The sequence below is a fragment of the Phalacrocorax carbo genome, chromosome 5 (assembly GCF_963921805.1).
Source record: "Phalacrocorax carbo chromosome 5, bPhaCar2.1, whole genome shotgun sequence".
NCBI classification, from domain to species: domain Eukaryota; kingdom Metazoa; phylum Chordata; class Aves; order Suliformes; family Phalacrocoracidae; genus Phalacrocorax; species Phalacrocorax carbo.
Genome location: NC_087517.1, coordinates 8684091 through 8696645, shown reverse-complemented (window position 1 = coordinate 8696645; position 12555 = coordinate 8684091). Strand labels below are relative to the sequence as shown.

Below are 12555 nucleotides of genomic sequence, written 5' to 3'. Positions count from 1 at the left end.
GAAAGCCATCTCATGCTTCTGATTACCCTTTCCTGCCCTCCTCTGAACTTTTCCAGTCCTGTTGCACCTTTTCTGAAGTGGGGGACCAGAACTGCAACCAGTAGTCAAGATGCAGTAAAATCGCCAGCATAATTACGATCCCTAAGTGTGATACTGCAGATCTTAAAATACTGTGCTGGTCCAGTCAACAAATCTTTCTACCAGTCCAGAAATTACTGCGTAGGAAGTTTTTATTTAAAGAGCACATCCATCCACAATTCTCCTTTCCCAAATTCCTAGTGAAATCACTGAATGATTTCACCAGATATGCTAGATTAAACAGGACTACAGGAATGAAAAAATATATTGCCGGTTCCTTAATTATTTTCAGGCCTGGGCTTACATCCACTGAAATCAAAAGCAATGGAACCAGTCTCCTACTCTGTAACACAAAGTGATTTAGAATTAAAAAGAACCAGTATTTATCTACAATTTAAAGCTACGATTACAACTTGAAAGTAAATTTTATGCATATTGAGCTGTACTGTTCCTGACAGCTGAGATACTTACTGTTCTTCTGTGTCTTTTTAATAGCATCTCAGTTTCATACACAGCATAAGTACATGCTCCAAATCATTAATTATTTCTCATCCCTAGGCTTGTGCAATTTTATCTAGCACAGACGTTTATAAGACAATATACTAGTCTTCAAACAAAATTCATGACTTTTCTTACCGTCGCTCTGGAGCGATAGTAAAACCAGAACACTCGTACTTTCAAAACACTAAAATGAAGTAGATTATAGCATTAGCTTCATACATTAATGGTAGCCGTAGGTTTAAATATAGAAACCTAACAGCTGGCACTGACAAATGCAGTAACTGCCCAGTATAGGAATTCTGTCTTTTTCTCAGAGACATCCAGCTGCTGTTAAAGACGGCACAGATGCTTCTTAAACCGGCTCCTGATTCTCAACTGGCATGATGTCCACGTGGAGGTGATTTACCTCTGCCCACTGTTGCATTCTGCAGCTCTTCCAAATGGGAGATACTTGGGAAAGAACAGGTACGTTGACAGGATGGAGGTGATTGATTTGCACAGTAATCAATAACACCAAAATAGCCCTGTAATCTTCAAGAGGGTCTGTGCTTCAGGGAGAAACATTATACTTAAAAATCTGGGGGGAAGAAACCTCCAGAAATATACAGTTATTCAGTTTAGCTCACTTCTTGTCCTTTTTCATAGTGATTTATTTACTTAGGACTTAAGCTCTGTATAGGTGATGTAATCCTAGATTTTCAGGTATTCTGCCTAAAGGTTGCTAGCACTTAATGCTAGCGGTGTTCCAAAACTATTAAACATGAGTAGGGTAGAAATCGCTTGTATTGACGTCATTTATGGAAACAGTTCCTCTTTCAGCCTGACACAGGACACTGTTCAGTGAGACCTGGGGCAGCACTGCCCTTTTGGGGACTTCAATTTAAATATCGGGACAATTGCCTGCGCATCCGGGAAAACTGCCAGGCAGGCTATTGCACAAAGAGCTGCACCGTAGTAGCCAACGGGGACACTCGCTGAGTGCCCTGCACTGGCAGAAAAAATCACTTCAAGGATCAGCCACTTGAAGAGATGTTCCAGACCAGACGGTTCCCAATAACCATGTTGTTATTTCCCAGTACAGACTGGTAAGCAGGACTACTGGAAGACTCACAGTCTGGCTGCTGCCTTGTGCTGACATCTGTTACCATCAGCTCCTGTGGCTGATGGTTACATTCAGCTCAAAAAGGGTCTATGAAAGTTTTCTCTTGATCTCAGTGGAAATTTAGATCTTGCATAGGAATACTGCATATCTTTTGAACTGGCTGAAGAAAAGGTCAAGTGCTGCCATATGCACATTTCCACATTGCAGAACAGAAGCAAAAGGAAATCCTGACTTTCCTGTCACTGGGAGAAGGACAGCGTTTGTCCATTTTTTTTCAAGCATTTATAATAGTGTTATTAGAGAAAAGGAGAAGAGGGATTGAGAGTGCTTACAGCTTTGATCCGTGTTTCTGGACCGACCTCCCAGGGCTGTGCAGGAAGGTAGGTACTTCCTTTGCATTTGATCTCTCTTCCCCAACTGGGAAGAGTGGAAGACCATAAAAATACCAGGCGCCTTACAGGAACCACGCCATACATATTTGTTTCTCTCAGAAGAGCTTAAGAGGCTCTCGACTTGCCTGATAGAGGACTAAGAATCTGCTGAATGAAAAACGATGTTGGATTTATTACAGCATTATCACGAAGTGAACTGGGAAGAATTTGAGAGGTAACATCAAACTCGCATCAAACCTCCTCAAGTACTGAGCAGTACAAGCATTTGCCTGCTCTGGCACCACGTGGAAGCTGGTAGCCTTATCCCTCTGCTGTCTTTAAAGGTGCTACATAAATGACAGCAAACTAAATATCCTGCAGAAGCTGGTATCTCCTTACTGCTAAGCGTTTGCCGGAGATTAATCTAGATTTTCTGGGTTTTGCTTATTTAAGTTACACCTTCTCAACTCTGCTTAGCTAATCAGGTGGTAATAAAACTAAGAGGTCTATATTTTGCAAGCTTTTATTCATTTTTTAAAATCTCAGGGGAGTATCTACATAAGCAAGAGTTTGCAAATTCTGAGCTATGCTGATTTAAGTAGGAAAAAAATATGCTCAGGACTTTAATATCTGATGAATGCTGCCTTATATTTGAAACCTTGTCCCTAGTGGAACCCATTACAATAATGTTTATACAGGTTTATGCTATAAATGCATGGTATTTTCCCTACAGCAGAGTATGTTGAAAAATTGCTGATAAAAAAAAAATTTAAAAATCATGTGCAAATGGGCTATATCCCAGAATATGGATCACTATAGATATAATTATGCCCCTTTATTAACAACTAAAGCAATGGAAAATGTAATTTGTTAACGTAAAAAGGGCTTCATACAGCTGGCAGAATTGATAGGAAGGGCACCCTGGATCTCCTGCAATGTGTGTAAATGGGAAGCCAGCCAAATCCTACAGAATTAAAGGAAACTTTCAGAAATGTGTGAAGTACCTCCCCAAGCTCTTCCAGCCTGATTACAGTCAGCATTAGGGCTAAACAGGACATCAGGCGAACCTCCTGGATAAGGCTAGCTACAGATCTAAACTCCCCTTCTGCAAAAACACACTCCAGCACATCTGGATCTTCAGGTGCCAAGTGCACACAAAGCCTGGAGAAAGGTGCTGACTGCCGCAGTGGCAAGCGGGAAGATGACAGTGATGGATCAGCGCACGCTTAACATCAAATAACAAGAAGTGGCGATGTCACAGCAGTATTTCAGTTGCACAGGTGACCTGCTTTCAACTCAAGCGGTATTTGTCCTGTAACAGGCCCAGCCGGGTGACACAGGTACCTACCTCCATGGTTTTCTCTACATTAAAAACCACCAGCACAGCAGCACCAATATACTTCAAAATAAACTGCCTCAAGAGAACAAGGTAGAGCCCTTCTCTCCTCCTCCCCTTGCCACTACCCATCCCCTGACAGAGAAGATCCTGTACATGGGCTTTTATACTGTTTGTACTTTTATACAAGGGCCAAGGACAGGAGTTGGAGAGGGCACTTCCAAAGATGGGTCTCCTCTTCCACACCTCATCATGCTATGAGACATAGATATATGAAAATTTTCTCCCATCACAGAGCACAGGATAAGATTTTCACCAAGCTTGCTTTAAGCCATAAAAGCTTTTAAAGTTTCAAGCAGTGGTGTGGGAACTTCATCCCTGAGATAGGAGTGAACAGGCTGACAACACACAGCGCTGTGGCATGAGAAATACAACCTTCTTATTAATACACTCAACTGGAACAGAGAAAAGCTCTGGCTTAGACACAGATCTCTTGTATAAGTTCCATTACTTAGTATATTCACGACTTTATTTTTCTCTGTAAAAGGGGAATTATGTTATTCCTTGTTTCATCCTTGGGGCTGAAGAGATGAAAACCATTTCTCACTTTGTGTGGAACAATGAGGTCCTGTTCTCACTTGGGGTCTTAACTCTTGCTTTAATGTAATTTAGAAAAAATAAAAATGGTTGAGCATTACAGAATGAAACAGAAATGCTAACCTTGATTATTTAACTTCTCTTTCGCAAGTGAAACTGATTTACAGGGAAAGGTGCTAACCCAACTTGCATGACTTCATATACTTTTTCTCACTGGCCTCTTCTACATCTGCCATCAGCACTGCCCTGTTTGTAGACCTTATTAGTGAAACAGATCAGTGACAGACCATTTCTTTAAAAGTAACAAATTCATAAATTCTCCACTTCTACTTCCTTAAACCCACCACCCCATCTAAAGCCCAGTCTCACAGCCTGTGTCTTGTGCACTACACATTTCTATGGTACATTTTGACATCCAGTTTTTATGAGAGTCCAAATTCTCACTTGGTGCCTTGATGTAAATCCATGGGTTTCCCTCTGCCAGATAGGAAACAGAGGCTCCATGTAAAGATACGGTTGTTCAGTCTTAGAGAAGACTTCGGGGCAATGTCACTGTTACTCATAGGAATTATTCTTTTCTCTGTGAATAATTCCAGTAAAATAATTGGAATTAGCTGAGGAGTGAAATATGATTCAACATGAATAAGCATGGCTGTGCCTAGACATTAGTGGAGAACTAAATTAAACACCAAATAATAAAAAGAGAATAGAGTTTCCTTTTGGAAATGTTTGGGGTTTTTAGAAAGGACTAGATAATCTCTAAGCAACAATAAAACAGGTAATTGCATATTCATATCTTGCGGACTGCTATGTTGATCTGTTATTTGGATTTGTCTCTGAAAACCGAGGTACTGTTTCAGGTGAGTAGGCGGTCTGATGTTCCCCCACGTGGCCGGTCGTTTTGCGTCAGCCTGTGTTTGCCCCATGCAGGGATGCCACGGCGGCACAGTGCGTCTGTGGTGTGCCCGCTGCCTGCTACCTCAACCAAAGTGTACCCTTCTGGGGACACAGGCAAAAAGCCCGCCATCCACACTTAGCTTCAGGTAAAATCATCTGAAAGTCTTTTTTTTTCCTAACCCTAAATAGCCACTAAAGTAATATGTGTATCTGCATACACAAAAGATTTTGTTCATATAAAAAATTTAAAACAAACAGAGAACAGTGCCAAGATTATCCATTTCATTTCCCAGCATACAAATGAGGATCTAATTTACTCTGGGCTGTTCATGCATTTTGCTTTTAACAAACATCCATATGTCAAATAGACCTTCCACATACTTCCCTGCTGGAGTTTTTTTCCTTTCAACTTGGTAGGGAACATTTGTGATCCTTATTCTACCAAATATATCTAAGGAATATATTTTGCTCAAGGCCTTCTATTTTTTAATTTAAGAGAAACAAATCAATTCATGGCTCTGGCAGTCTTGCTATTAAGCATACATCTGTGCAAAAATACCCCAATCCCTAATTAATTACAGAATGTTATTAACATTTTAAAATTTAACATTGGTTAATGTATTTAATTTTATAAACATGACCATATGAAATTACTTTTTAAAGACCACTTTCCCATCTTCTGACTGCAGTTTTAAAATCTGGGGAGTTCAGCATAGGTATGGAGGTATTTGCTTATATCAAAATTATTTTATATTCAGGTGGTTCCAAATCCTTTATGTAATGACTTCAATAACTGAGGCTTGACACCTCACTCCTGACTCATGCAGCACTGACAGCCAGTGTTAATGGGAGTTTTCTCCGATTAAATGAAACAGGCTGAGAGTGATATTCTTTAAAATTAATACTTGTTATGAATGTATAATGCCAAAATCATCCTGGGTCATGTTTCTCATACACCACAGCACATCAAACTGAGCTTAATTTTAAGTCAGCTTAGTAAATACTCCACAAAAATATGCCCAATCAGAGTCAAAACGACTCTGTGTTGAAGATTTACTTATCGATCAGGTAAAGAGTTGCACGTAAAATGACTATCAACTTCAATCAGTTGAGATCAGACATTTTGTATGACTAATTAGTGGAACTGATAAATTTTGAACAGCTGTAATCTTTTGTAAGATGCCTAATTTACTAACTTGTTTAAAAGACAGTGATCAGTCTTGAACATGGAGATACATTATACTCGAAGACGCACTCCTTTAATGCAACTTGCAACAAGTGTTCTAGCAGCCATCCAGTCTTTTCCCTTGGTTACAAGTTTAGTATTTTTAGTGGACTTACGTAATCCATAATGTTAATTTGTAATCTTTAACCTATTCTCTCTTACTTTTCTGTGATCCTGTTAAAGATACGATGTATAAGGCAAACAGTAAAACACGTGCTTTTCCGTACACTCGTTATTCACACTCTCATCCAGTTCGGTCATGAAAAAGCATCTATAACAACTGTGGTGTGAGACAGGCATTGTACCGGGGCGTCACAGGAAGCGAGCGGTTTTCATTCACAGATAATACGATGGCAGGGCTTTTTGTGGCCTGTAACTACATCTGCACTGCTCACTGAACCATCCAAATTTACACTCAACTAAAGAAAAGGACATTTGGCAAAAAATCAGATACATTTTTAATTGGTATCCTAATGTGCATATTCAAATACTAATCCTTGATAGAAACATGTATCTGAAGCAGTATTGTCAACTCTGTTAGACAGCTTGGTAGCCTTATATGTTTTTTATCTACATTTTCATGTTAATTTTTTCACATGTAAAGTCACAAATCAGAAGCTCCAGCTGTAGAGAGACATATATGCTGTTATAATGTTAGCTGGAAACTTCTGAGTACCTGTGGTGACTGAATGACTCCTAATTGCCAAACTCAGTTCTGCTCTGCCTCAGCCAGCCTCACTTACAAACACTGAGGAAACCAAGAGGAATACATCAGTGTTTTCATGGGTTTTACAAATTTGTCATATATAACCACTACTAAATCCAGCAGTGCTGTAGACATGTAGCAAAAAAACCCATAAAACACCACCACTATTCCTCCCCCTCCCCCCCAAAAAAAACCACCACAGCCCAGCAAACAAACAAAAAAAAACCAGATTAGCGGGTTATATTAGGGGCTGATAGCACAAACCACCTTTTTCCTGGTTTTATCCACTGGCAAGACGGTTTGACAAGTCAGGTGGACTGACTATCAAGAAGAAAAGGAGAAGAAAAAGCCTTATGCTCTCAAAACCCACACCAAACCAAACCAATCTCTGCCTGCTGATCGTGGGCTACAACAATTCTGCAAGATAATGCATTCCAAATACAGTCTGTAACTCACATTAGCATTGTAGACCAGAGACAACTTTTGTTATCAGAAACTTCCAGAAAGGGTTAAAATGGGGTTTCAGCCCCAAGACCTGGCTGCTTTGACCTTAATTCCCCTCAGGCCAAGTTACTAAGCCCCTGACAAGAAAAAGATATTTGTGCAGAGCATGACCTTAGCTTTAGCTGGGGCAGCATTTGTGTTTTTTCACAGCTTTCATTACTGTAATATCATACATAGGGTTTTTCATTTGTTTGCCATGCAACTTACTCCCCTAAGATTAGTCCTTTTCTAGTCAAGCAGTTTAAAGCTAATCACAGTTGTTATTTTAATCTGTACTCACCATTAAGAATTCTTGCAGAGCTATTTTGCTTGTTAGCAATTATGGTCTCCCAATGGAAGTTCATGATTACAGCAAAAGCAACCTGTTTAATACTTGGCACCTCTTTAGTATACAAGCATTAAACCCAGGAGCATAGAAGAATGCTAATGCTGGTGATGAAAGTATAGCATATCTATTTAACAAACTCTGTTTTTAAAATACAACATTGGAGAAATGCCATGTGGTCCTCATGCACATTTAAGGGAACTAGTAATTGCTGTCACTGATATATGTGTGAAGACTTAAAAATAATGATCTGCTGTCAAGGTCAATTAGCAAAGACCGCAGGAGCAAATTTCTGCTTCTCATGTTGATTGTCCATGGGATTCTGCCATAAAAATTATACATAGTAATACACATTAGCTGAATTAAAGCATTAAATGTTTGTGTGAGAAACAACACTGCAGAGGGATCCCCCACCCCTGACCCAATTCTACCCCATTTAAAGTTATTTCCAGACAGTGTAGGGCAGAGAAATCTAAAATAATCCAGTGTTCTGGTTCAAGCTGATACAGTGAGATGCACAGTCACTATTGTGCATCACCTCCAGTGATAAACGTTGGTGATTTACATTGATAAGAGTTGAATTTGTCTCATGTTGGGTGGATTCATTTTGTTCAAACTTGAAAAATGGGGGAGCCACTGACAAGTCAAATATGGTATCATTTTCATCATTCTTTGTGCGAAAATAATTATTGTAAAATGTTCAGTATAAGAAAATATATGTTAAAAAAGTCTGCATCGCCACATACTAGTGAGGTACCTCCACTCGTTGCTGTAAAGCTTTTAAAGAACAGAACATCTGAAGCTGGGCTAGAGGTCTATTTTGGTAGAATGCTATAAAACGTGACCTGACCATAGTCAGTTCTCCTGGGATGGCAATTACGACAATAAATGTTCCACAGCAGCTGCTAATGCTGTGTATAAACAGTCGTCCTCTAAAATGAAAAGAAATTTTTGCCACCACATGTCTTTTAGGGTCCCATTGTACATGTGGAAATGTATAGGAAATGTAAAATTGATATGCGCACCATGACATTGGCTTTAGTCTCCTCTGTCTTAGCCTGGCCGCTATAAATCTGTCCTGGCTGTAAGTAATGCTGAAGGAGCTAAATAGTCAGAATTTGTGTCTGTCTTTTTTATTAGCTTGCCTAGAGTAAAGTAGGGGTTATCGGTCAATGTCAGGTTCATCGCCCAGTGACCCACTGGGTTAAAATCATGGTAGTCACAAATCAAGAGCATAATGAAGTCTGAGAAGAGGGCTATGCTGATTTATTAGGACATCTGTCTGGCTATAGACAGCCTAGTACTGCCCCTGCATCCTGCGAGCTATTAGCATAATCCTCACCATGAAACATCTTAGAGATTTAAAGGAGAGAAATAAAGTATTCAGAGAAGACCGGCAAAACCAGAAGGGTTTATCTTGTAAGTCTTAACTTTTTATGCCAATACCCCATAAAAATAATATTTCAAATAAATTAGTATTAAAAATAAATTGCTGTTTTCAGTTTTCCAAAAACACTGAATTTTGAGAACAGATCTGAATGCCTGTTCATAATAAAATAAAGTCACTACTCCTGCTGCTTTTCAAAGCCTTTTTAATCTTTTATTCTTCATTTATATTTAACCACAGTGGCGTCATCGACATATGTTACCCCCTTCCTTCTTACAAAAATAATCTCCCAAATTCTGTAACCTTAAATGTAAACTTCCTTTTTTTGTGCCAATTACTTTGACTACTTTTATAAGAAAGCAGGAATTAAACACAAACTTTCTGAGTTTTGCTTATAAGTAAGACAAATCCATACCATAAATGCTGTATGCTGTAAATGCTGTAATACTACTTTATATCCTATAGGCCAAGAAGTTTGTGAGATGCACGCCAACTAGTAGTGTCATGTGCAAAGCTACTTTTTTTTGTACATGTGAGGCATTCAACTGAAAAATCAGACAGATCATTATTTCTTCTTTGATCAGAACTAAGGTACAATAGGTTTTAATCTATGAAGATTAACTTATTTCCTGAAGATTTCTTTATATTTGACTATGTATTAATAAAAATTGTCACCACACGTATGTCTTCAGAAAGAAAAGTTAAATATTACATATGTTTTTATATGGCTGTGACTGCTGAATGAATTTCATCACTGGTTCTATTCCATTTCCTCTGTATTAAATGCTATGCCAGATAGGAATTTAGCTGGTAACTATAAAAATACGAGATAGTATGTCGTTAATAAATAGATACTGAACGCTTTGAAAATACAAAGTGCAAGCAAATACTGCAAAGTGCTGTCATGCAGATCTTTTTAGACCAGCTGTGACAATAACAATTCTATACAAATGAAAAGTCTGGAAATTAATTTAAAAATTACCAAGAGATAATTAACTCATTAAGGGTGTGAGACTTCTGTGGCTTCTGAAGATTACGTAATTTCTTGGCTATCTTTACCAATTCATATCAGAAGGCCCTGAAACAACAGCTAGAGAACAGTACTACTGAAATACAATAAGGAATCTATAGATTTAGACATTTTTGCCATCACATCACTGCTGGAATGACACTTGATCAATTTTGGAAAGATGCAGGCAATGCACAACCTTTTGTCCTAGCTAACGAAGGCATTGACAGTAACACAGCAGCAATACCTCTGAAATACGATACGCAATAAAATTGCTGTTGTAAAGACGAAACTATGTATGGAATGAGGCGAGCACCTTTTTGCGAGAGCTGACAACCTCCCCCTGTGAGCAGGCGGCATTTATTAGACCAGATGAACCCATGGTGGTCTGCAAGGTCCTATAGCCATCTTACCAGAAGGATGCAGAGTTGAGGAGTTCTTCATAAGTGCTCGTGCAATTATCACATCTGCTGTACGGCAGAGTAGAAACACCCACTAGCTGCACCCTAACATTGGAAATCACTGCTTTGTTTAAACCCGAGTTAAGTCTGGGCAGGCGGCACTGAGTAACATAAATAGAGAAGAAACAGAAATTCTGTGCAATCAAGAGTGCTGCAAAATTTTTAAACTGTGTTTATTTTAGTTTCAAAACTCTCAATTTCTCATGCTGCTATGCTGGTTTTTTGGCTACAGTTTGTGTGCCATTTAGTGAAAACACTTAGACTCAAGCATATAAGACCATTTCTTAAATTCAGTCCAATTAAAAGAATCTGAAGTAGAGTTAGCACTCGCTGCTTAGAAAACTGAACATGAGGAAACCTGCGCACGTGTAACTGCCCTTATTAGCAAAGGCAAGATTCAACTCGTGTGCGATGCCCTACTTATTTCACTTAGGTAAGATGTGCTAGTCTGCAAAGAATTAAAAAGTGGAGAAACTGAATACCAAATCATTTATTCAAACTCAAGAACAAAAACTATGCAGTGCAGTATTTTTTCCAAAATAACAACATAAGGAAATATGGATGTGCATAGTACTTACCTCCATAAATTCCAGCGTTGTTCTTCCAGCTGAGTCACTAAATGCTCTATGTACTTGTTTGAGTCCATATATTCCTAAATGAAAAATGATTAAAAGGTTAGTTTTTCAAAGTTCAAAATTTGTAAAATTTTGAGTAAAAGGCAGGGTCAGTTTGTGGAGTCCACTTTCATTTTGTAGCCAAGGTTATCCCATGCACACAGTGATGTAAAAATCCTGCTTAAAGCCAAATTTGGATTCATCCAAGTGAACAGGGCAGTAGCCCAATACACTTTTCAGAGATTATTCGAGGGGAAGACAAAAGGTGGTGAGGGTATGCAAGCAGCACAAATAAATTAGAGTACATATAAATACATATCCATATTCTAAGCCCAGAATTATATTCCCTGGATCCAGACTGAAAAAATAACTTCTCAACAGCACAGTCACTGTTTTGGTGCACATTTTGTTCACTTTAGATATAAATCAAGGTGAACTGGGTATTTGACTCAAATATTTATTTTATGGACAGTATGAAAAATACCCTATTTGAAAATGAAACTATAACTCAGCTCCTATGTAATTTTCCAGTTCAACTTTTGCAGATACTGTAACTTGCAATATCAGCTATATGAGAGCTGCTGTGTTTGTGTCTAGACAGAATTTCTGACAAATAATTATAATCAGATGAACAATTCAGATTTTTTTCTTATGGAAGCCTATTCTTTAAACTCAATGCAAAGAGATGATGCTTATTTTCAGCAGAGAAATACATCAATAATAGAAATATACCACTTCACTTCCAAGAGGAAGGAAACTTTAGTGTTATTTATATAAAATATTTCAGAATGAATCCACACAATAACATGTGATATAATATGATATATTCATATGACAGCAGTACCAACACAGCCACATTACTATTACTCTGAAAGCCTATGGGTAATAATATAACTCTTGAAATATCTCACCAAAGCAAAACCATGTTTCAAACCTCACACTTCAGGAAATAACAACTATTGGAGCACTATACGGAAAAGAATCCGTCTTCACTTTCTGGAGAAAAAAGCTCTGCTTTTGCAGCTCACTTTTTAAACTTTGGACTCATCACAAAACCACTATGTGGGGTTTTTTGTTTGTATTAGGGGTTGTTTCTCTACTATTATTATTTATTTTGTGTACAAATATGGAATTTTGTTGCAAAGTAGTTGGTTCTTCTCAGCCATTTATCTTCATGACCAGGAATATGAGATAGCTACTATAGGGACAGTACATCATCATGTCTTCTCAAGGTGAAGATAAATGTTAGTTGATTTTAATGATCATAATTTATATATAAATGTACATTTTTATTTTTCAGGACTGGAATTGTTCTAAGTGATTCTGTGTCTCTGCCCAAAGTAATTATTTTCTTGTTCTGGTTGAGAAGGAGAGAGAGTGGTTCCTCAAAGTCTGTCGTAACACAAAGAAATGGTCCCTGGCACAGACAGAAAGGAAGAGTA

At 38.3% G+C, this 12555-nt stretch overlaps 1 protein-coding gene across 6 annotated transcripts in view; it reads right to left on the bottom strand.

Moving 5' to 3' along the window:
* NCKAP5 (NCK associated protein 5) overlaps positions 1–12555 on the bottom strand; it is a 409981-nt gene that overhangs the window by 268521 nt on the left and 128905 nt on the right. For all 6 annotated transcript variants that reach the window (XM_064451091.1, XM_064451093.1, XM_064451092.1 and 3 more), the window contains one exon: positions 11078–11151. In XM_064451091.1, the coding sequence (XP_064307161.1) occupies positions 11078–11151 (74 nt within the window). The remainder of the gene's footprint in view (positions 1–11077; positions 11152–12555) is intronic.